The sequence below is a fragment of the Corvus hawaiiensis genome, chromosome 30, assembly GCF_020740725.1.
Source record: "Corvus hawaiiensis isolate bCorHaw1 chromosome 30, bCorHaw1.pri.cur, whole genome shotgun sequence".
Lineage (NCBI taxonomy): Eukaryota > Metazoa > Chordata > Aves > Passeriformes > Corvidae > Corvus > Corvus hawaiiensis.
This window is the reverse complement of record NC_063242.1, coordinates 19,572,156-19,596,019: the sequence shown is the minus strand read 5'-3', so window position 1 is coordinate 19,596,019 and position 23,864 is coordinate 19,572,156. Positions and strand designations below refer to the sequence as shown.

Genomic DNA, 23,864 nt, shown 5'->3' with positions numbered 1-23,864 from the left:
CACGAAGCAGAGGCGGCCTTAGAGGCGGGGGCCGGGGTGGTCTCTGGCCCTTGGGAAGCGGTGTCGTCGCTTGCTGCTGTGCGTGGGTGCCCCTTCCTCCTCCTCCTCCTCCTGTTCCCGCTGTTCCCCTCCCTGGAACAGGCGCGGCGCTGGCCGGTGCCCTCAGGTCTGAGCGCACCTTTCCCCGCAGGCAAGGAGCGCAGCTGCTGCGACACGTGAGCCTGACTCGCCTTAAAAAGTGTTTAATTACCGGGACCGGAACGAGCCGCTCGGTTCCAGGCGGTTCTGCTGAAGTTCTGACTGCTTGGGACTGTGCCTGTCTGCTGATCCGAGTGAGATTTCGCACGAGCTGTGGGTAAGTTATTCGGAGTGCTTGTGCTGAAAAGAAGTCTTTGATGTAACAGGACTAAAATACGTGCGGAAAACAGCCAGGAGATGGCCAAGAACGAGGATTAGTTTAAGTAGTGTTTCCTTGGGAGTGGTAGTGAATAGATGTGTTAATTGCTATTAAACAAACAGTGTATTGATTTTCGAGAGGTGCTGCGTTCACAGGAAGACTGTGTCATAGAAGCATGACCAACTTCTACAACCCTTTACCCGAAGACTGAAACAACTACTTTTAGATAACATCACTCATGCTTCTAGTGAGCCACTCTTTCTTCTTGGAGCAGCTCCTGCCAGTACAGTGTGTTGTGTGGGTTTGTAGACAGGTTCTGTCTGTTTGTGCGGTTTGGTGCGTTTTGTCTGCCTTCTTTGCAAGCATCACATCATAGTGCATGCGTGCTGGGACACGTAAAAAATCTTCCTGAGCGGGTATCATCCTTTCCTACAGGAATCTAATTTTCATTGCTAGAGGGAGATCTATTGAAACACTAGACAATGTTATGCTTTTTGCCAACCTTACTGTTTGTCATGACGAGAGAAAGCTTCCTATGCAACAGTGACTGTTGCCTCAGAGCCTTAATGTTAAGTTGGCTAGTGCTAGTACTGCTTCTCCTACTTTTCTAGCTGTATATGAGTGAAACCCACTCATTCTAATTAGTGTATATTGTCATTGTTCTGGGCTGTGTACATGGCTGGAGGATTCATCAGGAGAAGAAATCAAAGCAAAAGCAGGTGAGTCTTATGAAGAGTGCTGCCTCGTAGTCAGGGATGGCACTTTAGATCTTTGTAGATCACTTTGAGAAAAGGAGCTTTTTTTTGCTTGGACTTTATCCTAGCAGCGGGGTAAAGTTGGTAGTTTGTATATCGGTAGTTAAGTGGCATTTTGTCTTGAAGTATTCTGCAAAACTCCCTTAAGTAGGTGTGCAGGCAGAATGGTAACCTGTGCTCTCTGTGTAGGAAACAACTGCTGTGTGAAGACAGACCCTGTAATAGTGTGACAGGATCACTCTGGCATAGGTCTCGTAGAAGAAGATAAAAGCAGAGCATCTCAGTGCTATTTTTTATACCTTCTTAAAGGATAAGATTCAATTAGCAGTCAAGTACTGCTCTGGTAGTCCTAATGAGTTCAACAGAAGTGCCTTGCAGTCACATCTCAGCTGCAGAGGAGATGCTAAATAGTGTTTTGTGGTGTTGTGTCATGATGTACCAGTGACTGTGGAGACTGCCCTGCAAGCCTTTCAAGGGCACAAGGCATAAACAGGGGTTGTGAAGGGCAATTTAACCTGTATCAGCTGATTAATGGAATAAGCTAATAATGGCAGCACAACTGACTGAAAGATGTGTTTTCCCTTAAGTGGCTAGTAGATTGGCATAGAGGCAGCACAATTCATATAGATTAACCTGCTGGTAGTGTCTTAAGGCTAGTAAGTCCAAACCAAACAATTAAGTTTCTCCCTCAGTGATGATGGCCTGGCTTGGTGCCTCAAAACTGTCGTGGGGATTTTGGATCTCTCTTCATGGTGGGTCATGGGACCAAATAAACTCCTGTCTGCATGGGAGTATAGGTGTACAAAGTACACTGCAAGTGCACACTGCTTGCAAGGGCCTGTGTACTGATTTGTTTCCATACTCTAAACTTGTCACTCAGACTTGTGTTGGTGGTTTCTCATCTCTGTTAGAGAGCAAATCCTGTTGCTTAAAACAGTATTTACAAGAGTATAAAAGGTTCTGTTAAGAGCCTCACTGCTGCCAGCTTCATTTAGGCATGTCATTGAGCTCGTTAGCTGAAACTTCGTTCTTTACCACTTGTCTGATGGGTAACTGCATGCAGATTCGCTTTCCAGCCCCAACTGTAGAAACACTTTCACGTGAGTGATCCGTCTAACTATGATTAATAGCCAGACAGTCATTCTTCTTCTGCATCATTGCATGCTTCAGGCTTACAATGTGTATTTGAATTTGGAGGCTTGGGCTATACAGCAAGGTCTTTGGGGACTAAACCAGTGAAGCAGACAGACCATGTTACTATGCATGTTACTCTATTGCTAATGTTTGCTGTAAGAGTACAAACAAATCAGTGATTTTAACCTTATGAGTATTTGGTGGTAGAAAAACTGTGCAAGTAATTTTATATAGTGATTGAACTTTCTGAATATCTTGAGCTGTTTAAGATTCTGGTCATGTACGTAACAGGCCTTGCTGCATACAAGAGTTGTTTATTTGAATCAGCGTCTTGGTTTCTTTCCCAAGCAATCTTTTCTTCCTTCTCATCAATATCAAATGGAAACAGCAGGTCCTTAATGCGTTGAAAGTGCACTGCTATTCGTACCTGCTAAGTATGTGGGATGTTGACAAGTGATACAGGGTAATAATAGGAGTGTGTTTCTTGTCTGAGAGATGGCTAAAGCAATACTGCGTGGGAAGGGGTGAAAATGAAGGATGAGCTTAGCTTTTTTTTTTCTTTCCCCCCTCTCCATGATGGCTAAGCCAGAAAAATGGGTCTAACTGTCCTCTTAGCTTTGGTTTGTGTGGTTCTCACTGCTGCATTCTGTGTCCCACTGAAACTGTGTCAGTCAGCTTCAGAGATAGTATTACAGGCTGATAATACATTAACATACATGATTTTGATCATTCTCTAGACACTGCTAGATCTGATTCACTGAGGAAAGCTATACCTGCCCCAGTAACAATAAACTCTGCTGTGTTGCCTCCACAAATGTTTTAAAGGAAAAAGTAGCTTCAGGGCTTGAAGGGCTGCTAGAAGAACTAGTACTGTTTTGTTTAATCTTCTGGTAGAACTGAAAAGCATGCATGAACAAGAGTGCTGACTAACCACTTCTGGAGAAGGCATTTGAATCCTTTGTCTGTGGTAGATTGCAGGTGACTGATCCAGTCTGTTCTTCTGAAATGTGCTAGAAAGGGCTTGCTTAGTCTTTGTCAAATTCTTTGAAAATGGATTCTCTCTCCTCCTTTGCTGATTGAGGAAAAGGTAGGGAAACCTGTCTTTGCTGTATTGTTAGCTCCTTGGCAGTCTGTCCTGTTCTAGATTTCTGCCTCAGTCTTGAATATTACAGGATCTGTTACAGGCTTTTTGTTCCTTACCCAGTGTTCTCACTGTCTCTTTTCTTGCTGAGTGGCTTCTTATCGAAGCCACTCAGCAAGAAAAGTCAAAGAGCTCCCTGCATCTATTTAAGCTGTGAGTGTGCATGGTGCAATCAAGCTGCCTGTCCAGAACAGCAGAGTGTAAACAGTTTGTGGGACCAATCAAAACCTCTGCTAGTATAGGAAAGCTAACTGTGTGAGGCCAGTAATCATTAACTGACTGCAGGATCTGGTAAACCTAGTGAACATACTAAACTGGAGACACTAAATTTGGACAGAGCCTCTTGTTTTCCTATTTCCTATTGTATCAACAGCAATAAATTGTCTATAGGAGCACAGTCTTTTGAAGCTGTTTTTAAAATAATTTCTTGGCACATCTTAAAAGCAGTGTGTTTAAATAGGGCATTGCTGTATCTAGGTCTAGTTGAACCATAGAATAAGCTGAGTCAGAAGGGACCTATCAGGATCATCGAGTCCAGGTCCTGGCACTATGCAGGATGCCCCAAGAGTCACACCATGTGCCTGAGAGCATTGTCTAAACACTTCTTGAATTCTCTCAGGTTTGGTGCTGTCTGCTTCTTTGGGGAGCCTGTTCAGTGCTCAACCACCCTCTGGGTGAAAAACCCTTTCATGATACCCAACCTGAACCTCCCCTGACTCAGCTTCATGCTTTTTCCTCAAGTCCTGTCACTGGTCACAAGAGTGAAGAATACCTGCCCCTCCGCTTTCCCCCATGAGATGTAGAAGGCTGCAATGACTTCTCCCAGCAGTCTTCTCTTCTCCAGGCTGAACAAACCAAATGACCTCAGCTTCCTTCATAAAGCTTCCCCTCCAGATATTTCATCATCTTCATTGCCCTCCTTTGGACATCCTGTATTATCTTAATGTCTTTTTTATATTGTGGTGCCCAAAACTGCACACAGCACTGGAGGTCAGGCCGCCCCAGTGCAGAGCAGAGTGGGACAATCCCCTCCCTTGCCCGGCTGGTGATGCTGTGCCTGATGCCCCCCAGGACATGCTTGGCCTTCCTGGCTGCCAGGGCACTGCTGACTCATGTTCAACTTGCCATTGAGCAGGACCCCCAGGTCCCTTTCTGCACTGCTACTCTCCAGCATCTCATTCCCCAGTCTATACACACATCCCGGGTTGCCCTGTCCCAGATGCAGAGTCCAGCACTTGCACTTGTTAAACTTCATACAGTTGGTAGTTGCTGTAATAGCATTAAAAAAAAAAAAAAGGCAAACTAACTTCAGATTGTGATTTCAGTGTGGGAAAAAAATTGGTTAAGATATCACTTAGTAACAGTATTCATCAACAGACCTGGTAGGTACCAGTATTGCTTGCCTAAAGGTCTAATGCTCCCAGTCTAGTAGGGATCTGTAACATAGTTATGTTAACAGGTTTTGTTTTCTCCCTTCTTTGAAAGACATAAATACCATTTTTTCCTTTGTAGTTCAAGAGCAATGGTAGGATTAGAATTAATTAGTGATCTTTTACAATTGTGTGTTAACTTCCTTATATTGTATTATTTGTGTTCCTTAAAGATAAGGTCAAATCTACAAAGTTGTCTGAGTCCCTGTTTACCCTTCAAGTCGAGGTTGCAGAGCCTCAGGTACTCAGGCTCAAGAGATGATAGTACTAATCACTGATGGTTATCTGACACCTTCATGCAAAGACATTCTGTTCCCCACGGTCAGCAGCCAAAATACCTGTCAATTAATTCTTAAGTAATATTTGGGCTAATGGATGTACATAAATTACCTTTCTTTTCCTTTCCTGTTGTCTTTGGAAACCTTGAGGGATAAGGGTGAAAGCCTTGTAACGAAAAAGCAAATGCTTACTGGTTATGCTTGTAGCAAAGCTTGCCTTGTTTGTGGCATAGATCTTCAGCTCCCAGGCCACCCTTAGAATCTAGAAAACAGAGAAGCAAGAAAACATGGGTATTTGGTTATTTAACTGCTTTGTATGAGGAATTTTAATGCTTCTTAGTAGCCTGAGTGCTGGACTGTTGCAACAGCTTGCGCATTAAATGTGTTCCACAGAGAGAATAGTTATCTTTCTCATAACAGGGTTAGTATTAAATAACAGGGAAAAGTGATGTAATTTTAAGCAGTAACTTACAGCAGTATTAAGAGATTGCAAAATCTGTTCTTTCGTATCTTTTATTAGAGATGACTACAGAAGCAGAACAGCAGCTTCTCCATGATGCTAGAAATGGAAATGCTGAAGAAGTTAAACGGCTGTTGGATACCTTGGACAAAGGAGAAATAAGCTTTGATATCAACTGTAAAGGTTAGTAGCCTTCCTCAAATGTTTGTAATCTCGCTGTTGAAGTCACATGTAGTGAAACTGATAGTGATAGTATAATCTTGCTTTCTTTGGAGTGCTCAGTAGAGTAATAAAAAACCCACTTAAACAGCTTTTACGCTATGACTTGAGGACATACTTGCATAGGGGAGAGATAATAAGAGTATGGATAGTTGCAGCATACAGAAAACCTCAATGTAATTCACAGACACTAGAAGTGTCAACAAGACAAGGAATCAGTACCTCTTTTTGCCTGTGTTTGTGCTTGTGCCAACTTGGAAGCTTTAGAATACTAAACAAAACAGACTGTAGTGCCCGGGGATGGTTTAGGGAGGTAAATAGCCTGCAGCAGGGCTGCAGAGAAGATTAGATCAGGTCAGTCATTTGTGTTCTGCTCGGTGTGAGTTAGTTTTATTTTTATATTTTTTTAGTCCTGTGTTTTGTTATCACACAGTAGAAGTGCTACATTTCTTGCCACTGGCAAAAATGTTTGGGACAAATGTATATTTTTTACTATTAGCAGAATACTGGGTTACTTGGGAGAAGAAACTAAAACTGGTCTTCATCTGTGTCTGGGTCTTTGTCCAACACTGAAGTTTTGCTCATGTGTAGCTAACATAGTTGTGGCTCAGCAACTTGCTTGCTGTGCATTAAAACTTAAAACTGGTACTGGATTTGCAAGCTTGCTAGCAATTGCAGACTACCTTACTTCTTTATTATTTTAGCAGTTTTATATTTTTCTTTATTTACACAATTGTGTTTCTAGTTGCTTCCAAAAAGTGTATGTGTATCCCATTTTTTCTCCCCAGGCTGATATTCTGTTGTTGGGCATTTAACTGATTAGCAGCACTGAGAAGAAAGGGCTACAGAGGGGGAGATCAACTGTGCTTCCTCTCAGCTGTAACAGAAGGGAAACCCTTGCCCTAAAGGGCAGGGATTCCTGTTATCTGAACAAGCTCTATCCCTTTCCCAAGTCTCATTCTTAATCATGAGCTTACTTATCCTTTTGTTTGACTACTCAGCCGTGTTTTGTTTTTTCAATGGTTAATGTACTCGCCTCAGAAAAACAAGTTGTGAAACGAAAGCTCTTGCTACTTCATCTTTGTGGAGCTAGTTCATAATTTAAAGGGCAACCAAACATACCTTGATGAAGCTGAAGTCCTCCACCTTTAGAAGTATGTCCTTGGTAAATATTCAAGATGCATAGTGCCTAAACAGTTGGAATAAAATTACCTTAAGATTCATGCAACGGTGCCCATAAATAAATTCTTGAAGTCTCTTGTGCTTAGAAGGGATTTCAAAGTGTCTCTGATGTGTTCTTGCACATAATCTGAAGTCAAAAAAACATAATGAAATGGCATAATCTGCCATCTATTATATCAAGCAAATGGGTCTCTGGTCAGAAGGTCTGCAGCATAGAAGAGACTCAGGTAATGAAGTGAAAAATAGTGCTTAGCTGTTTTTTCTAGTTTAACAACATATACCAGCTAGTTAATACTTGCTTGCTAATGGGGGCTCTAGGAAGCTAGAAGGAATGTGCTCATGATATTGTATTTAACCTAAACTAGTTCCAAATACGGATTTTGTTTACAGTGAAATCTCTGCTTTTGAAGTTTCAATTCTTCTAAGTGTTAGAGGACACAGAAGTCTAGTTAGTGTTTTCTGGGGGAACTGCTCTAGTTGTGTGAAACTTCAGAGTTAAATCTCTGTTCTTCTGCAGTCACTTTTCAGAGGCTGACTTGTTTCACTCTGCTCCCATAGAGTATTCCATTGGAAACAGTCTAAGAAAAATTCAGGCCAAACAGTATCTGCTGTGTAACTACCCTTGCCATTCTGCCTCCTCACTAGCCAAGCTCCTCTGTCTTGGAAAGGGAGGAGGGAGAAAAAGTGAAGACAACCCTTCCCCTTCACCTCAAAGCTAACAAATTTTCGTTTATATTCCCTATCAGAAGCCCCATCCCTGTCCAAAGATGAGACCTATCTACCTTGGTGCTGCCCTCACTGCTGCCTGGATGCTCCTCACAACGCCACAGGCCCTCAGCTTGGTTGTCCCACAGCCCAGCCGTAATATCTGGGTGGCCCTAGCGAGGACATTAAAACAAGATAACTTGTGCCTGTCCGTAGGCAACCTAGACAGCCCATTGTCGACATGCTTGGTAGGGATTCCTCTAGCAGCACATGAATACCCATATACAGGTAAGAAACCCAGTCCGGTAGACATTTGGGATGAGTGGACCAAGATTCTTCCACAGGCACCAAAGGAACCCCAGGAATTGGACTTATTGGGGTCCTCCAAAGCTCCTTACTGTGTGCAATTTCATTATAAACTATCTGAGCAACATTTTAACCATCTTGACCTTATTAGGTCTACCCATAAAAAGTGTATCACCAAATAACAAAGTTTATAATCCTCCAAATTGGTGCAATTACACCAGTCATACACTTTCTTCATCCTCACTCCATCCCAAAGGGTTGCCCTGGGGAGTGTTTCTTATTTGTGGAGACAGGGCGTGGGCCAGGATCCCCTCATGCCTTCAAGGGGGTCCTTGTAGCCTTGGCCAGCTTATTACCCTCACCCCAAACGTTACGATACTCCAAGGTTTAAAGAATAATTCGGCACACAGACTGGCATGCCAAAAATGATCGTATATGGAATATGACAAAAATTGTGATTCTCAAGTTATTGATTGGAGTAAAGGAAAAAGGGTAGCAGTCTCCCTGCTTCAACCTTGGGTAGCCGCTGCTAAAGCCCTTGGTGAGCTAAATCACCTGGGGTGCTGCCTTAGCAAGCAGGCCAGTGCAGCATCTGCTGCCCTTAGCAACCTCCTCCGAGATGAAGAAACCACCAAACACACGACACTGCAAAACCAGGCAGCCATCGACTTCCTGCTCCTAGCCCATGGACATGGCTGTCAAGATTTTTGAAGGCATGTGCTGTTTCGATTTAACCTCATGTTGTGACTCCATCTCACAGAACATCCAGCTGCTAAAAGATCAAGTCCACCAAATCAAGACAGAAGAAAAAATCACAGTGTCAACAACTTTCTTGGACAATGGGGACTCCAAGGGTGGGCACTTTTTTTAGTTAAGGGTGCTTTGTAGATTTTCATTGTAATTCTTACTGTATGGCTTATGTTCTCATGTTTTTTACGCTGCTTTAAAAAGGCTGTTGGGGAGGTGTTCTTGGTTAAAAAAAGAAGGGGGAGTTGCGGAGGGCTGTGAGCCCTTGGCACAAGAGCCCTCGGCACAAGAGCCCTCTGCACTTCCTTAGAGGAGAAAGGCTTGAGGGCAAAAAGACTTTCCCCAGAGATAAGCAACCTTCCTCTGGGTCATGGTGATGTAGTGAGCCACCGCCAGCATGCCTTGTTTCTGTATGGTAATAGCCTGTACCCAGTTGGCTGGTTGGTTTCTATCCCACCCCCTGCCTTTCCCATAAAAAGCTCCTTGTTTCTGCCCCTCGGCAGGGAGCCTTGTCCCTGGCCTCCCCTTCACAGGGGTTGCTGAACCATAAAAGCTACCTCTGTGGAATTGCCATACAAGGCTCCTGTCTCTCTATCCCTGAGTTGGCCTTGGGTGATTTCACAAAGAGCTGAATCACAAGAGCTGGAATCACTTGTAGGTGAGAAATCGCTACACTTGCTGAAATCCCCTGCTGCCCAGGGAGGCCTGCCATCGCCCTGGAAGAGTTGTTCCTTGCAGGACGCTCTCTCGGAAGGTCACGGCGCGCCGGGTTGTACACCCCGGCTTTCTGACAGCAATACTGTTTTGCTACAAGTTATGATCTGTTGGGTACTACCAGATAATAATCACATAACAACCTGATGATTAACTAAAGTACACACTGTAGACTGTCTTTTTGCAGCCCTCAATCTTCCTTCTCTTCCTGACAGCTTCTTGTGCTTCTGTCATTACCTTGGATAATAGATGTCCCTAGAAAGTCAGGGTATGAGGAATGTCTTCAGAGCTGTAGCAGTTGCTTCAGGATTTGCATCTGATATGGCAATGCCACGTGGCTTGGAATAAAGTGCTTCTGGAGCAGGTGGAAGGCTGTACTGGAGGTAGTGTAAACTTCCTGCAGGGTGTGCCTTGGTAGCTGTAGGTCTGACAAGTTAATGCGCCTGGGTGACAAAGCCTATCTTTGACATCTTCTCCTTGTCTTTTCAGAGTGGAGCTGTATCTGAGGCTGGGTGTGCTGTATACTCATAAGTCAAGTCTGGCAACAGTGATCCTAAACATCACAATTTCAGCCAAAGTGAAGGAAGAGAAAATAAATTCAGGCTTCCTGCACTTGCTCTGTTGTGACTGTATTCTACCCTGTCAGTGCTCACAGATAAGCAGGATTTGCTTGAGGAAAATCCAGCCAAATTATCTGAACTTCTCTTTTCAGGTTCCTCAGTTCACTGCTTTGGAAAGAGGGTATCTGCATTAAAACAGTAACAAACCCAGGTTTCATCCAAAATAGTCATGTTTTCTAAGGCCATCTATTGTTGGCTCATTCTCATTAAATACAAGAAAATAGCATATCTAGGAATTTGCAAAGTAAAAAATCTGGAAGGTAAAGTTAACAGTCAGTAGTGTGTTATGGCAAAATACACATTTGAATGACTGCACAGTGGCCTAGCAGCCCACGGCTGGAAAATGACTGCCTACCTTGTCTCCATTCTCTAAACAAATGGTGACACTTGAGACTAGAGTTAACTGACATTAAAGCAAAGAGCTGGGTGTAAGGGAGAGAGGAATTTTGTTTTTAATGGAATTACATTTTTTCTCCTTTCCTATCCTTTCATTCTCCCCTGCATAATGGTGTCATGATTTAAAATAATAATAAAAAAGGTGCAAACACTTGTGGTCACTTGAAGAGAAGTAACACCTCAAAAGCTTGAGAAATAAATGGTCAGCTAACATCAGAAATGCAAACATTCTGAGTGGATGCAGAACAAGGGTCTGTTCTTACTTTATTCAGTAAGAACTCCAAATCTGGACAGGTTCCTGGTTATTTTTTTTCATGACTGGATTCCTTGGCAGCAACACCATCTTGTCAGTGCTGTTAACTAATGACTGTTCTGGGCTAATTATATGAATTCAGTGCAACTCAAATCTCTTTTGTATTCTTTGAATGAATCTTATTCCCTACTGGACTGAGGCATGAGTGATGTCCCTTTAGTTTGTTATCCAACATAAATAGCCCCAGAGTTAGTGATCCACACAGTATTTATCTTCTGTGATACTTTGGCCTATCAGTGCCAGAGAGTAGGAGCTCTGTTTTAGGCCAGATTGTAGTGAGGGAGAGATGTAAATCTGGGGTTGGAAACAACAGGAGTTGAGAAGAAAGATAATCAAATTACAAAAGAAATTGTCAATAAAGGGCAGGAATGTTAGCTGGAAACAGTTATAAGAAATGGGAAAATATTTCAGCTCTGAACCGCATTCTAATGTTAATTTTTAATATGAGAGCAGAAAAGATGACGAACTTTCAAGATGAACAGTTTGTTTTCTTTGTGCTTGTGGCTTGTTTCCTCAGGGCAAACTTATGTTGTGCATGTTCCATGCCTCAGTACCTGAGGTTGTATGACAGGGGAAAACTTAGTGGTGGCAGTAATTTGAAAACAATTTCTACTGCCTTATTTTCATTTTTCTGCCAAGTACAAAATGATAGCTTTCAGCTGACACTGTAATGCTGTGGGTCTGTTGCTTAGTAAAAACAAAGCACAAGTTGCCTTTGCTTAATACAGTTGAGTGTTGCAGTTGGAAAGTAAAGTGAGTTGTTAACCTTAGTAATCTCTAATGCTTTAATATCTTGCTTTTAAAAAAGTGATTATAGGAGAGTTGTTGAATTTCATACAGCCAGTCCTCCAGGTCATGTTTTAAATGCTCTTTAAAGCATAAATCATATTTTCTTGTGCCTGCTTCCTGTCTGTGATTTGTCACTGCAACTTAGAGCTGTAGATGATACATGAATTCTACTGCACATAAAGATTTCAAAGCTCATGACTTAGGCTGTCTTTATTAAAACCAAGTAAAGCACAAGACAACAAAAAAACTGATAACAAAAAGCCTCAACATTAGGTCATTCCACCTGTTTTATTTTGAATCCTTTATTTGAAGGATGGGTTGTCTTACCTCTCATTTGTGTGAAGAAAATAAAATTGTGTAAACTAGAGTTTTTTTGATAAACAAGAGAAAAATGTACTTGCATGTGCCATTTTCATAGTGAATGAAGAATGAAAGTAACTGAAGCCTCTTGCTAGTGTTGAAAGGTGTTACATGCAGATAAAAGTTTTATTCCCAGTCAGGCTACATGACTTTGGCCTTTCAGAAAGTTGGGGGGCTTTTTGTTTGGGTTTTTCGGTTTTTTGAGGGTTTTTTTGTGTGTGTTTGTTTGGTTTTTGTTTAAAATTTGAATCCAGCATTCTCAAACTGCCTCCTGATTTAGTAATTTAAATAATATTAATAGTGTTGATGTGTCCAGCTTCCTTGCTCCTCTGCTACTGTGAAGAATGGTAATCCATGACAACCTCCAAGCACATGACAACATCTCTTTTGTGCTGTGTGACCAAAACTTAATTTACCTGTTTTGTCTTTTAGGCAGAAGTAAATCTAATATGGGTTGGACACCTCTTCACCTTGCTTGCTACTTTGGACATGCTGTTGTGGTAGAGGATTTGCTGAAGGTATATTTATATTTTCCTCTGTGTGTAAGGCTAGAAGCAGTTGGTGTTTATTCAGGTTTTTGTGATAGAAGGAAGGAGGCTTTGCAGAGAGGCAGAGCCACTCCTACAGTTTATCTACACGTAACAGAGATAACTGACTGTTGTGACATTAAGATAGGCCTGGTTTAGAAGGACCCAAAATAGTGACAGTGGAAGGATATACAGTAGCATACAGCCCTTACTCTGAGTAGTTTTTACAATTATTGATACTTAACTGGTTTTCTCTTGGAGAGTAACTACCTGTGTGTAGGAACTGAGGACATGTAATATATAGTATGCACTTGTGAAAGTTCAGGTTTTTTGAAGCTTAGTGGGTATCTGTGTATAGTAAGCCAGCGTGTGATACTAGAAATGCAATTACTTCAACCGTTTGATTAGTTTACTGTAGTACATAAAGTACTTCAGTTTAGGCAATTTCAGTCACGGAGCTTTAGAAAAGGGTGAAGTGTCTCAAATGCAGAAAAACTGCATTATCTAATTCCATGTTGTGTATAGAAGTATGCACAGAATTTTGTGCAAAGTAGCTTGTATGTGTTTCTTTCAGGCACAGGCTAACAGTTTGACTCATTATTTCTTTCTAATGTCTTTGAAATAATGATCTGTGTGATGAATTTTGAAACAATGGACTTCTGTTATTAAAACTGATGTGTTTGTATTTGCATAACAACTGCAAATGCAGTGATTATGTGGCTTCTGACTGAATTTTTTTTCTTTTTTTGCTCTCAGGGTACTTTCAACCAACCTTAATTATATTAGACCCTCTTTAATATTTGAAAGATTTTGCTGTAGATGGCAGGGGTGTGATAAACAGCCTCAAGTGCAAAGCTAATCTAAACTTGAATTTCATTAAGAATAAAAGCTGCCAGCCATAATCCAGACTTTAAAGGAGGAAACAAGTTTGAGATTTCTTTGAGAAATTCTTCTCTAGCCTACACACTTGCTCAGTAAATAATGCCATTTTCAATTCAAGCGGGCTACTTAAAGCAAAAGGTAAAGTTTTATCACTTAATGCATTTATCAAGCATCCAACGTCAAGAGTTGGAGGAGTATACGTAACTTTGTACTTTGTGTTCCTTTGATAGGGTTCTTGAAAGGGTATTATTTAAAGACTAGGGTGAGAAATAAGTGAGGCCGTGCACTTCTGAAAGCTAGGCATGTATAAGTGTGTCTGTGTACTTGTGCCTAGATTTTGTGCTCAAAGAGCAAGTGAAGGAGGCATTACCAGGTACAGAGCTCTGGATCTAGTCAGGTTCATCAGTTAACTTTAGGCAGGCAGCAATGACCTGGCTAAATCACATGATCTAAAAATACGTGATGAAGTTTAGTATGCCCTGCCCTCTTTTTCACCCTTTGAGAGGTTAGGTAGAGTGGTGTAGAAGAAATGCTTAATGAAAGGAGGATAGGATTCCTTGGTTTCTTGGAACAGTGCCTCTGCAGTGTGGCAAACACTCTTCCTTTCAGGTAAAAGGTATAGGATGGAGAAAGTGTGTGACGAAGGGAGATTCAGCACAAAGACTTACAGAACCCCAAACAACCCAAGCCAAACAAAAACCAAGACAACAACAGCCCCCACCCCTTGTATTAAACTCATTTTCCATATACCCTTTTCTTCAAAGTGTGAGAGATGCCTGGAAAAAATGCAGGGCCTTTTCCTCTTTGAAGCAATTTAGAGAATGTCGGCTATGAATCTTAAATAAGTATTTTATCTTTGTTTCCAAGATAACTGCATTACAGTTTTGATCTGCTTTGCCACGAGGCCTACATTAGTGTCCTCTCTCCCCTTCCCCCCAGTCAGAGGGAATAGCTGTGTAGTTCTTGTTGGAAGGACATTCAGATGTCTTTTGGTCTTGCTGTTTAGGCTGCTGCAGATGTGAATGTGCTGAATGACATGGGGGACACTCCACTCCATCGTGCAGCTTTCACAGGGCGTAAGGTAAAGTACACTGGCTTTTTTTGGGCCTCACTCATAGAATTATTAAGAAAGTGCTAGCAATAAGATCACTTCCAAAAGATGTTTTTACAGTGTCTAAAAATGACTTATTGTCTGTTTTGGTACAGTGTGTTCAGAAGGATTAGGCACATTGCCTAGCTTGTATAACTCTGTCTAAAAAAAAACCACAGAGAGAAACCACATTGTTTTAATCTTAGTAGCTTCTGGAGAGGAAAGAAATCTCTTAAATTAGGACACACAGGCCCATTTGGTGTCTGGAAGTGCTGTTTCTTCATAGTTAATTAGAACTAAAGAGCTTTTTTTATAGGCCTTTGTAATGTGACACTAGTTTGATTTTTTTCCCACATGCCACCATCGTTCCAAAACTAGTACTACCTCTATGGATAACATTTTGGCCCTTCAGAAGGAGTGGCTACTTACTGTCTCGTCAAAAGAGCCAATTATACTATTTTTTCTATTAAATTAAGCATTCACACCAGGTACATCAGCTTTTCAGGTCAGTCTGTTCATCTGTAACTCCTGTTGGTTCCTTCAGCCTGACTGATAGGACAGAAAGGTTGCAGTCGGTCTCGCTCTTCAATCTCTCTAAAACATCCCTTCCTGTTTTCATAAGAAACCAGCAGTGGTGAGAAGCCGTTGGTTACAAAGCTCATCTTACAGGATGCCCATAGCTGGGAAGCCTGATTGTGGCCTTGCAGTTGCACAGGCAGTTAAGCAGTGTTTTTCACATTGTTTTTCAGGAGGTGGTGATGTTACTCTTGCAGCATAATGCTGATGCTTCTATTGTTAATGGGAGTGGAGAGACTGCAAAAGAAGTTACTCATGACAAAGACATAAGGAATATGTTGGAAGGTATCTTTAATAGGTCATAGTCTGTTTTGTGTTTTTTTTTAACGTGTGCATTCTAAAAGCTGCTTTTTTTCTTGCAAGTTACAGAAGCTCAGTTGAATTTTCTATTTAAATTTGGTTATTAGAAAGAAAAAAAGTCATAGTTTTTGGTTCTTGTCTGCAGTACTGATATGTGGTGGTTTTGTGTGACTTGGGAGTTAAGTATCATGAATACAAATAGCATTATTCAGGTAACTATTTCAGTCCAGCTGGGATAGTCCTTGCTACAGCTTTGGTACATGAGTAGTCAAGGCATTGGCTCACTGGAAGAGACAAAACTCAAGTCAAGAACAGTAAGTGACTTTGTGTCAACTGAGTCATTAAGAGAGCAAAATTCTGAAGAGTTTGAGAAGGTGACCCAGTTATGGATCAGGTTTAGGACTTGCTATTGCAGTCTTAGACGTGTCAAAAGGCATAAAAAATAGAAACCCTTCCCCTTGTTTCCTCCATGGCCTCACAGGTGTCAGAGGTGAGGCAGATTGTGTCCAAATACTAACCTAATTCACTGATTATAGTTTTGGAGAGTTCAAAAACTGTGTTGCTTCCTGGTATTACTATGTGATACTCTTAAATACTGCTGGAACGCTGTGTCCACTACCCCAGACTGCATATGAGAAGTGATCTCTCTTCTGATTCTACATGCAAATGCACATATAACTCATTTCCACTGCTCATCTGCTGAATCATTAGAGAAGAATAAAATTTTTGTAGAAGAGAAGCTGAAAAAAACATAGGGAAGATCTGCGGGTATTGCATAGTTCCCATTTTCCCTTCTGCAGGGAGTGGTCTTGGTTTTAAGTGTTGGAAAAATAATATATGTTAATTGTTGGAAAAATAATATGTATGTTTATAAAAACTTGCACATCTTGTCAAATTTTATGTGCTTTGAACATATTTTTGCTCTGACACAGACTTTTCTGAGTAAATATTCTATTAATACCTGTCCCAAATAAATAATACTGGAAGCTCTTGCTTTGCTAGGCTTGTTTTGCTATAGTTTTTTGAATGCTGTACTTTATACATACTTTACTGAGACTGATCTTACTTTTATTTATTGTTTTTAATAGCCGTGGAAAGGACACAAGAAAGGAAGCTGGAAGAACTTCTCTTAGGAGCAGCAAGAGAGGGGGAAACAGGAAAACTGACTGCCTTGGTAAGAATTCAAGTCAAGTGATTCAAGCTGTAATGCTGATGTAACAAAATATGACATTGTGCCTTGCATTTCAAAGGGCTGTGACATTGAAATATTAGTGCTGTGCACCATTTTATATTGGTAAGGTGCTGAACCTTCAAGGATTTTCCAACCTCTTTGTTGGAGGTTGCAAAACCAATGGTTTTCAACTTCTTTCATGGTTTTAAATCCTTTAGAAAAAATTAGCTAGTTAGCTGCAAACAGCAGTGTAAAGGTTCATGGTCTGCTGAGATAAGCTTATTAGGTTATTGTGGAATGGGTGCCTAGGTTTTCACCACAGTGTGGCCTGTCTTTATTCTTGAAAGTAAGCCCTTTGTCATTAGCATCTGTTGTAGGTTTTAATGGACAGTTGTCTGCACAACACTGTTTCATGCTGAGCAGAAATTGAAAACTCTGTGTGTGTGCACACTCATAGTAATCCCAGATGAACAATGTGGTGCCATAGTAAGGCTGTGGGAGAAGCAGATCACAGAAAGACTGGAGAGTGCTTCTGGACATGATCTAGTCCAGATCCTGTTTGCAGAGCAGAATGAACTAGAGCAGATTGCTCAGGATGAAATCCAGTTGGGTTTTGAAGCAGAGTCCCAGTGCTTGAACTCAAGCTTTTGGGAGCCCTGAAGAGTGTCCTTTGAAGGAAGACATGCAGTATGGAACATTTTCTACCTACTTTAGCGCCTTTAGTAATACCTTTTCAGGCATCAAAATTCACAAATGTGACATTTGTATATTGAGATACTTGATGTTGTTTATTTTTCTGCCTGGAAGCCAGAGTGAACACCTCTTCAGAATTTACTTCGCCCCTCTAAATTTTTTTCTTGTAGTCCAAAGATCCCTTGTCTTTCTAACTCCTTGCAAGGAAACTCTTGTTAAATCTTTGGTCATTCTTGTAATTCTTATTTTGAGTTTTTGCGCTGTCCTCTTTGAAATGGAGACAGAACTAGAACTGTACACAGCCCTTAAGATGTGGAAGAATAGTGCATTAATACACTGCACAATTGTACTAATTGTAATTAATACACTGATATGAGTTATCTGTCCTTGATTCTGATCATTTTAACACTTGTTACACGTCTGCTGACTAACCCTTAAGCTGATGTGACAAAAAAAATCAGAAAAAAGGTGACTCCTTATAGAAATCTGTCATTAAAGACTCTGCTTTCTCTCATGTGGCATGTAACTACGCGTGAGCATGTAACTCTCCCTGCGAACGTTTTAATTTCTAAGTGATTTTTTTATATTTGGTATCTTTGAGCTCTGTACATGTGAGGACAGCTGTATGTTGACTCCTAAACCTTTTCAAAGTACTTATCACATTTTTGACCCTGAGTCAGTTTTTAAGTCAATTCTTACCAGGTGTTCCTTGGAATACACTTGCAGCTCTATGGTGTAAATCTCTTTGACTTTCCCACCCTTAATACCTCTGTCAATCATTTGTGTAGCTCTTCAGAACTGCCCTTTAGCTCCAGAATTCCTCATACTTTGCCTCCTTTGCCTGTTCAGGCCTTTCTGCTCCTACTGTACATTTTTTTTAGCAGACTATTATGCTCATAAAACACTAGCTGTTTACATTTACTTTTACTGTGACACCTAACACCAGAACATGTTATTTACTAGAAGTTAGATCTTCAGCAGCTGAATCTTAACCCAGGCTCTTTAGTCTACTTGAGGCAAAGCCAGTGTGTTCTTCCTGTGAGTTCTCAAAAAATGTACTGTACAGTTCCTGAAGTGACTGGAGAGATTTTTATCACAATGAGTTGATGCATGAAACTTTATTCCAAGTATTCCCTTGTAAAATGGCATAAGCTGCTGAAAGCACAGGCATGTGGCTTAAAAGGTATGGAGGCAAGAAGTCAGGAGACAAAGTAAATGTAAAACAGCTGGTTGGAAAGATCTAAAGCTAAGGAGTCCTCAGGAATGCAAGCATTTGACTGCCGTGTTAATGAGGTTATACTTCCACAACCTCCCTCTTTTTGACTTTTGTTCTCTTCTCAGTTGATCTGTAAACAACAGTAGTTGTTCCTTTATAGAACACTAGTTCGTCCTTTATAGAACTATTTCTGAAGCATATATAATGTGGTTGCTGTTGATGTTAACTTAGATTGTGGCCATGGGAATTCTGTTATTATGGAGTAATTTTTCAAAGGTAGCATATGGCTAACAAGAATACTTAAAATGAGTTTCTCTAAAGTTGTTGTCACGCACTTGTGACTCTGGTCTCCTAAGGCTGCTTATCAGTAATTTAGCCTTTCTATTAAGGCACTCCCTTTTGGCTTGTGAGTTTAAGTAGCTGATATTGCATGAAATGGTTTAGGCTGGAAGGGACCTCTACAGCTCATGCAGTCCAACCCCTATGTACACATCCAGTAGCCACATATTTGAGCAGAAGTGTAGTGGTCTTTTGGAGTAGTTAGCAGTGTCATGCTTAATGACCCTTCTCTTTGATGGGGTCGGTTTCTCAAAACATTTATATTGTGTGCAAGTAAAACTCAGTTTGGGTTGGGGCTTTTTTTCCCTTGGTTACATAGCTGCTCTTACCTTAATAGTTAGACTTCAGAATGCAGCAAAGCTGTTTGTGTTACAGATTGCCTAGTCAAGGAGCTCTAAATGGCCTAGGATATCTGTCACTGAGACTGGCAGGTCTGCCACCCTTCAGTACAGAGTTCTTACTCTCTGAAACTGGTGGCTGCACAATCTTTTTCTGCATTTAGCACTGGCCTGTGTTAACTTCTGCACTGTGCCTGGCAGTCTTCTATGAAGAACAGTAGGTTTTTGGTAGTAGAACTGGGCAGGGCCATTCTGGTGTATAAATGACTGAACTGCTATACTGGGCAACTTTCCCTGGCACCATGCAGTTGAGCAGGAAAAATGTGTCCATATTGTGCAGCAGGGGTGGAAGGAGTATAGCAAGCAAAACACAGAAGTTCCTTGCTCTAGCTGAATGTCTTGTTTGATTGTTGCAGTCCTTGCCCTTGTCATAACACTTGTTAAATGCCCTCTTTGTTGCCAGATCTACACTGAAGCATCCTAGTTAGGAACAACTAATTTTTAGAAGAGAGAATATGGCGTCTGGGATGGGGGAAGATTGATAAGTAAGCAGAACTTTGTTTTTTTCCAGTTAAACAAGCACAAACCACCTGATATCAACTGTACTGATCAGATGGGGAACACACCATTGCACTGTGCAGCATACCGTGCTCATAAGCACTGTGCATTGAAACTTCTGAAAAATGGAGCAGATCCTAAAATACGAAACAAAAATGGTGAGTATCCAAAGAACATATTAAATGTTAAGTGGAGACACAAATTCAATGTCTTCTGTAAGCTATGTTACTTACTGTGGAGTGATCAGGGAAAGTCTTATGGTGCTTTACAGGCTTTGTATCACTAATAAAGGAAGGCCAACAGTGACTAAATTGCAGGAGGCTGAAGAACTGTAGCAAAATACTTATTGTATGTGCTTTTATTTTCCAAACTTAGCCATTTCTAGAAAATTTAATTACTTTCTTAACAATGAAATGTGCCTAGCTTTTGTTTTCTTGATGCTAAACACTGAACACAGATAACAACAAAACACAAGATTGAAAATGTGGCCCAGAGAAAGTGACTCCTCAGAAGAAGGCTTCTGATGAAACCAAAAGGACGAAAACTTGACGCAAATGTTATGCAAACTGTGTTCTTGTCCTCTGCTTAAAGATGCCTGTGTCTTGGTATTTGTGAATGTTCTAAAATGTTTTTTATAGCTGAAAGCTAAAAACAAATCAGTAAGGGCAAAGGGCTCTGTAGTTAGTAGAACTCTGACAGGCAGTTCAGGGCCTTGAAGTTCAAAATGCTTTTTAATCTTCTGCTCCTGGGGAGTTTATGTTCCCCAGTTCCAAGTAATTGTAGATGCTTGGAGGCCAGACTGATGAGTAAAGAGTGTCAAATTATTTTTAAGTACATCTAAGTTTATTTGTGTCAAATTTTCATGCCTTGTCTTGTTACTAAACAGATCAGACACCCCTTGATCTAGCCCAGGGTGCAGAAATGAAACTGATACTGGCAGGTAAAACTGGAAAGGTAGGAACTTTTGTATCAATTTAAAATGCCAAGGCTGTCTAGTTGAAGCTATTACTATATGAGCTTTAACTTCTGTGCAGGTTATCAACAAACCTCTGAGACGATATGAAGGTCTCCTATGGAAGGTATGTCTTATTTCCCTTTCTAAAATAGCTTGTAAGCTATATGTCAGTATGTCCTTTTTCTGTATTTCAGTTATAACTGATGAATTAAGGCATTTTTCTATAATATATTTGCTAAATGGCTTGATTTAGTCTAATATATATAGATGGGCTGGCTGGGTGGAGTGGCTACTAGATTCATGGCACCCTGATCTTAGCCTCAGTCCCTAAAATCTCTATTTCTTGGTAATTTTTATGGCAAAGCTTCACTGTGATAAGGCTTTTTTCCTTGTCTGTGTCATGGGCAAAATGCATATTGTTTTTTCTTTCCTTGATAGATTACTTTGATAATCTATGACTGATATATTGTCTTTAAGAAACTGTGACTAATATTTTGCCATCATCTTCAGAAAATTTTAAAACTTAATGTGAAGGTGGCATTCAAAGAGTTAAAAAGTTGTTTTTCTGTGTTGCTCAAGTGAATCTATTTTCCCTTCTTAAAAGAAAGTCTATGTGAATGCTTTATTATGTTGCTTAATGAAATCTCCAAAGTTTTCTTCAGTGTAAACTTTCCTATATCACAATTGTAATAAAAGGAACTGTTCTTAAACGAGAACTGTGTACTAGAGCTTGAGAAAGATAAAATGTTTTAGTTGGATATCTCAACATGTTTTGTTTCTCGTTTGATTTTATAAAATAGAATTGAGTGGTGACCAACAATTCCTGTAATATTAAAAAAATGGAACATTTTAATATTTCAGTTCTTACTGAGTAGCAGGCTCAACTTTTATCTTCAGGTGGTTCCAAAAACAAGAGTAGTGCTGCAATTGTAAAATATTCTCAGGTTGCTGTGATCATCAGGATATGCAGAACCTAAAAGGTTTTTGTAATGTTTACTAGTTTTAAGTGTTAAGGAAGCTTCTCTGCCTGACCATGCAGGAGTCACTCTGTCCATCACACTTCTTCCACCAGAGACTTTTAACTGCTGGAACCAAAGCCCCTTTGCAGTTGATGGCTCCAGTGAGTTGAAGGGTGCCCAGCTTGGCTCCCTAAACTCATCACACTCAGTCAGACAAGGTTGACCCTTGGTTTCCCATAGCTGAGTCTCAGATGTCTGGATCCTTACTTTAATCATGGTGCAATAACAAAATAGCATCTTGAGCTGGTGCCTCTGAGGAGGGACCCAAACAAAGGAACCCCTGGGTTTTTCTGCCCCTGCAGTCTGAGTTTGTGAAAGTCTGGGGTCTTCCTGCTGAGTCCTCGGCTCTTGACACCACAAGTCGCTGTGCCCTTGGTTAAGCAGAGGGTCAGTGCCAGTTCATGGTCTCTCACCGCAGGCTCCTACCACCCAGAGCTCAATCTGCAGCTCACACTGCAGCTGCACACTGAGCTGTCTGCACTAAATGTATACCTGGCTTTTTTTATTCCTCCCCTCTCTCGCTTTAAATTCTTAGAGCTCACGATTTTTTGGTTGGAGACTCTACTGGATAGTTCTGGAACATGGAGTCCTTTCCTGGTATCGGAGACAGTAAGTTATTTCTGTGTTTAAATTTCTGAAAAGTGATTTAAATAAATCCTGTCTTCACTTTACTAAATCTCTTCTTCTTTCAAAGAGCTGATGCAGTGAATAATGATCATCGTCAGGGATGCAAGCATCTAACACAAGCTGTCTGCACGGTAGGAAGTGAAGTGTGTTGTAACTACTGAGCTGGTTTTTTATGTTCCATTGTATTCCATTGCTGGTTAATGAAAACTTCCGCTGGATTGGTAACCTGATCTTTGTTATAAAATAGGGAGAAAGCTTGTGCTGTTGAAAGAAATGCTTGTTCTTGTCAAGCAAAGTATTCTTTTATGTAAAGTGGCTGTAAAGCTCCCTCACTGCTTTCTAAAGTCTTGAAGATTTAGACACACAAGGCATCCTGAAAGCAGACCGGGTCAGTTTGAAACATGTGATCTGGAATAGCCAAAGCTCCAGTTCCTCCTTAGCTGTCCCTGGCTACTTGTGACTGATTGCATAACTTAAGCTGATCTCAGCTGAAGGACTAGTCAATTTTGAAGGTGACTTTTGGAAAACTTCGCTAATTTCCATTATTCTTGTGGGAATCCATTTTGGAAGGGGTAAACAGAGGAAAAAAAGGCCAGGTGTCATAATGCACAGGAAGATGAAGTGTTTAAGGAAAATGCATTTAGGATAATTTTGACATTTCTATAACTGTGCCATCCTAGCTTGGCACCACAAATTCTGTTAAATTGCACTTATATGTATACCCATATTGTATGGAAAAGTGACTCTTGCTTTTCAGTATCTACAAATTCCTTAATATTGGTGATCGTGAACCATTGCTGAGGTTTTGTCTGAATCAAGGGGTGCAAATAAACACAAATACAATATTTAGACATAAAGGACCTCTATATTACTATTCATGATGTAATGACACACTTTGGAAAACTGTTCTGACCAAGGTTTTTGTAAATTACAATTACTTGGATCAAGACTGAGGCAAAAACTTCTGAGTTAAGCATAATTTTTTGCTTAGCTTACTCTTCATTTTTTTTTCTGATTCATTATACTAATTTTGTGTTTTCTCCACGTTGCTCTAGATAAAATCTACAGACCGTTGCTTCTTTTCTGTCAGATGTTTTGATGACACTGTTCATCGTTTCAAGATTCCTAAAAATAGCCTTCCTTCTCAAACTAGAGAGGTAATAATGACCTTTTATCGAAGGCATTAAAATACAGTAACTTCTGTAATGAATAATTTGCATACTACTTGCTATGGATGCATTATTAGCAGCATGTTTCATACCTTGATCATCAGGACTTGGTAGCATAAGTGCAGATATTAAATCTTTTAGCAGGGTTATAGATTAGACAGCAAAAAATAGACCCGTTGTAATTATCTCTTCTTTAGAATAAGTGCTTATTTTCCAGCTCTGTGCCTCTATGATGCCCTGTTATCTAACTTCCTGTTTTTCATTAACTTCTCCATGTGGTAAATTTCTATTGCAACCTCCTTCTTTTGCACTTTCATAGATCATTATTCCAAACAAAAGAATCTTTAATGGTACATTCTACTCTTAACCGTATTCCCAGATGACCTAATAAATTATATTTTCTTAAAAGATGGGTCTGAAACAAGAGAAGTCTGTTTTTTAGAGCTATTTGTAGTATA

The 23,864-nt window shown here is 40.5% G+C and overlaps 1 protein-coding gene across 1 annotated transcript in view; it reads left to right on the top strand.

Moving 5' to 3' along the window:
• The first annotated feature begins 266 nt into the window (after positions 1–266).
• Positions 267–23,864, top strand: part of OSBPL1A (oxysterol binding protein like 1A) — a 79,291-nt gene continuing 55,693 nt past the window's right edge. Inside the window, exons 1-12 of the mRNA XM_048289264.1 lie at positions 267–355; positions 5,656–5,778; positions 12,379–12,464; positions 14,362–14,436; positions 15,195–15,306; positions 16,410–16,495; positions 19,650–19,794; positions 20,523–20,590; positions 20,671–20,715; positions 22,146–22,219; positions 22,305–22,368; positions 23,293–23,394. Coding sequence (XP_048145221.1) covers positions 5,658–5,778; positions 12,379–12,464; positions 14,362–14,436; positions 15,195–15,306; positions 16,410–16,495; positions 19,650–19,794; positions 20,523–20,590; positions 20,671–20,715; positions 22,146–22,219; positions 22,305–22,368; positions 23,293–23,394 — 978 coding nt within the window. The 5' untranslated portion in view covers positions 267–355; positions 5,656–5,657. The remainder of the gene's footprint in view (positions 356–5,655; positions 5,779–12,378; positions 12,465–14,361; positions 14,437–15,194; positions 15,307–16,409; positions 16,496–19,649; positions 19,795–20,522; positions 20,591–20,670; positions 20,716–22,145; positions 22,220–22,304; positions 22,369–23,292; positions 23,395–23,864) is intronic.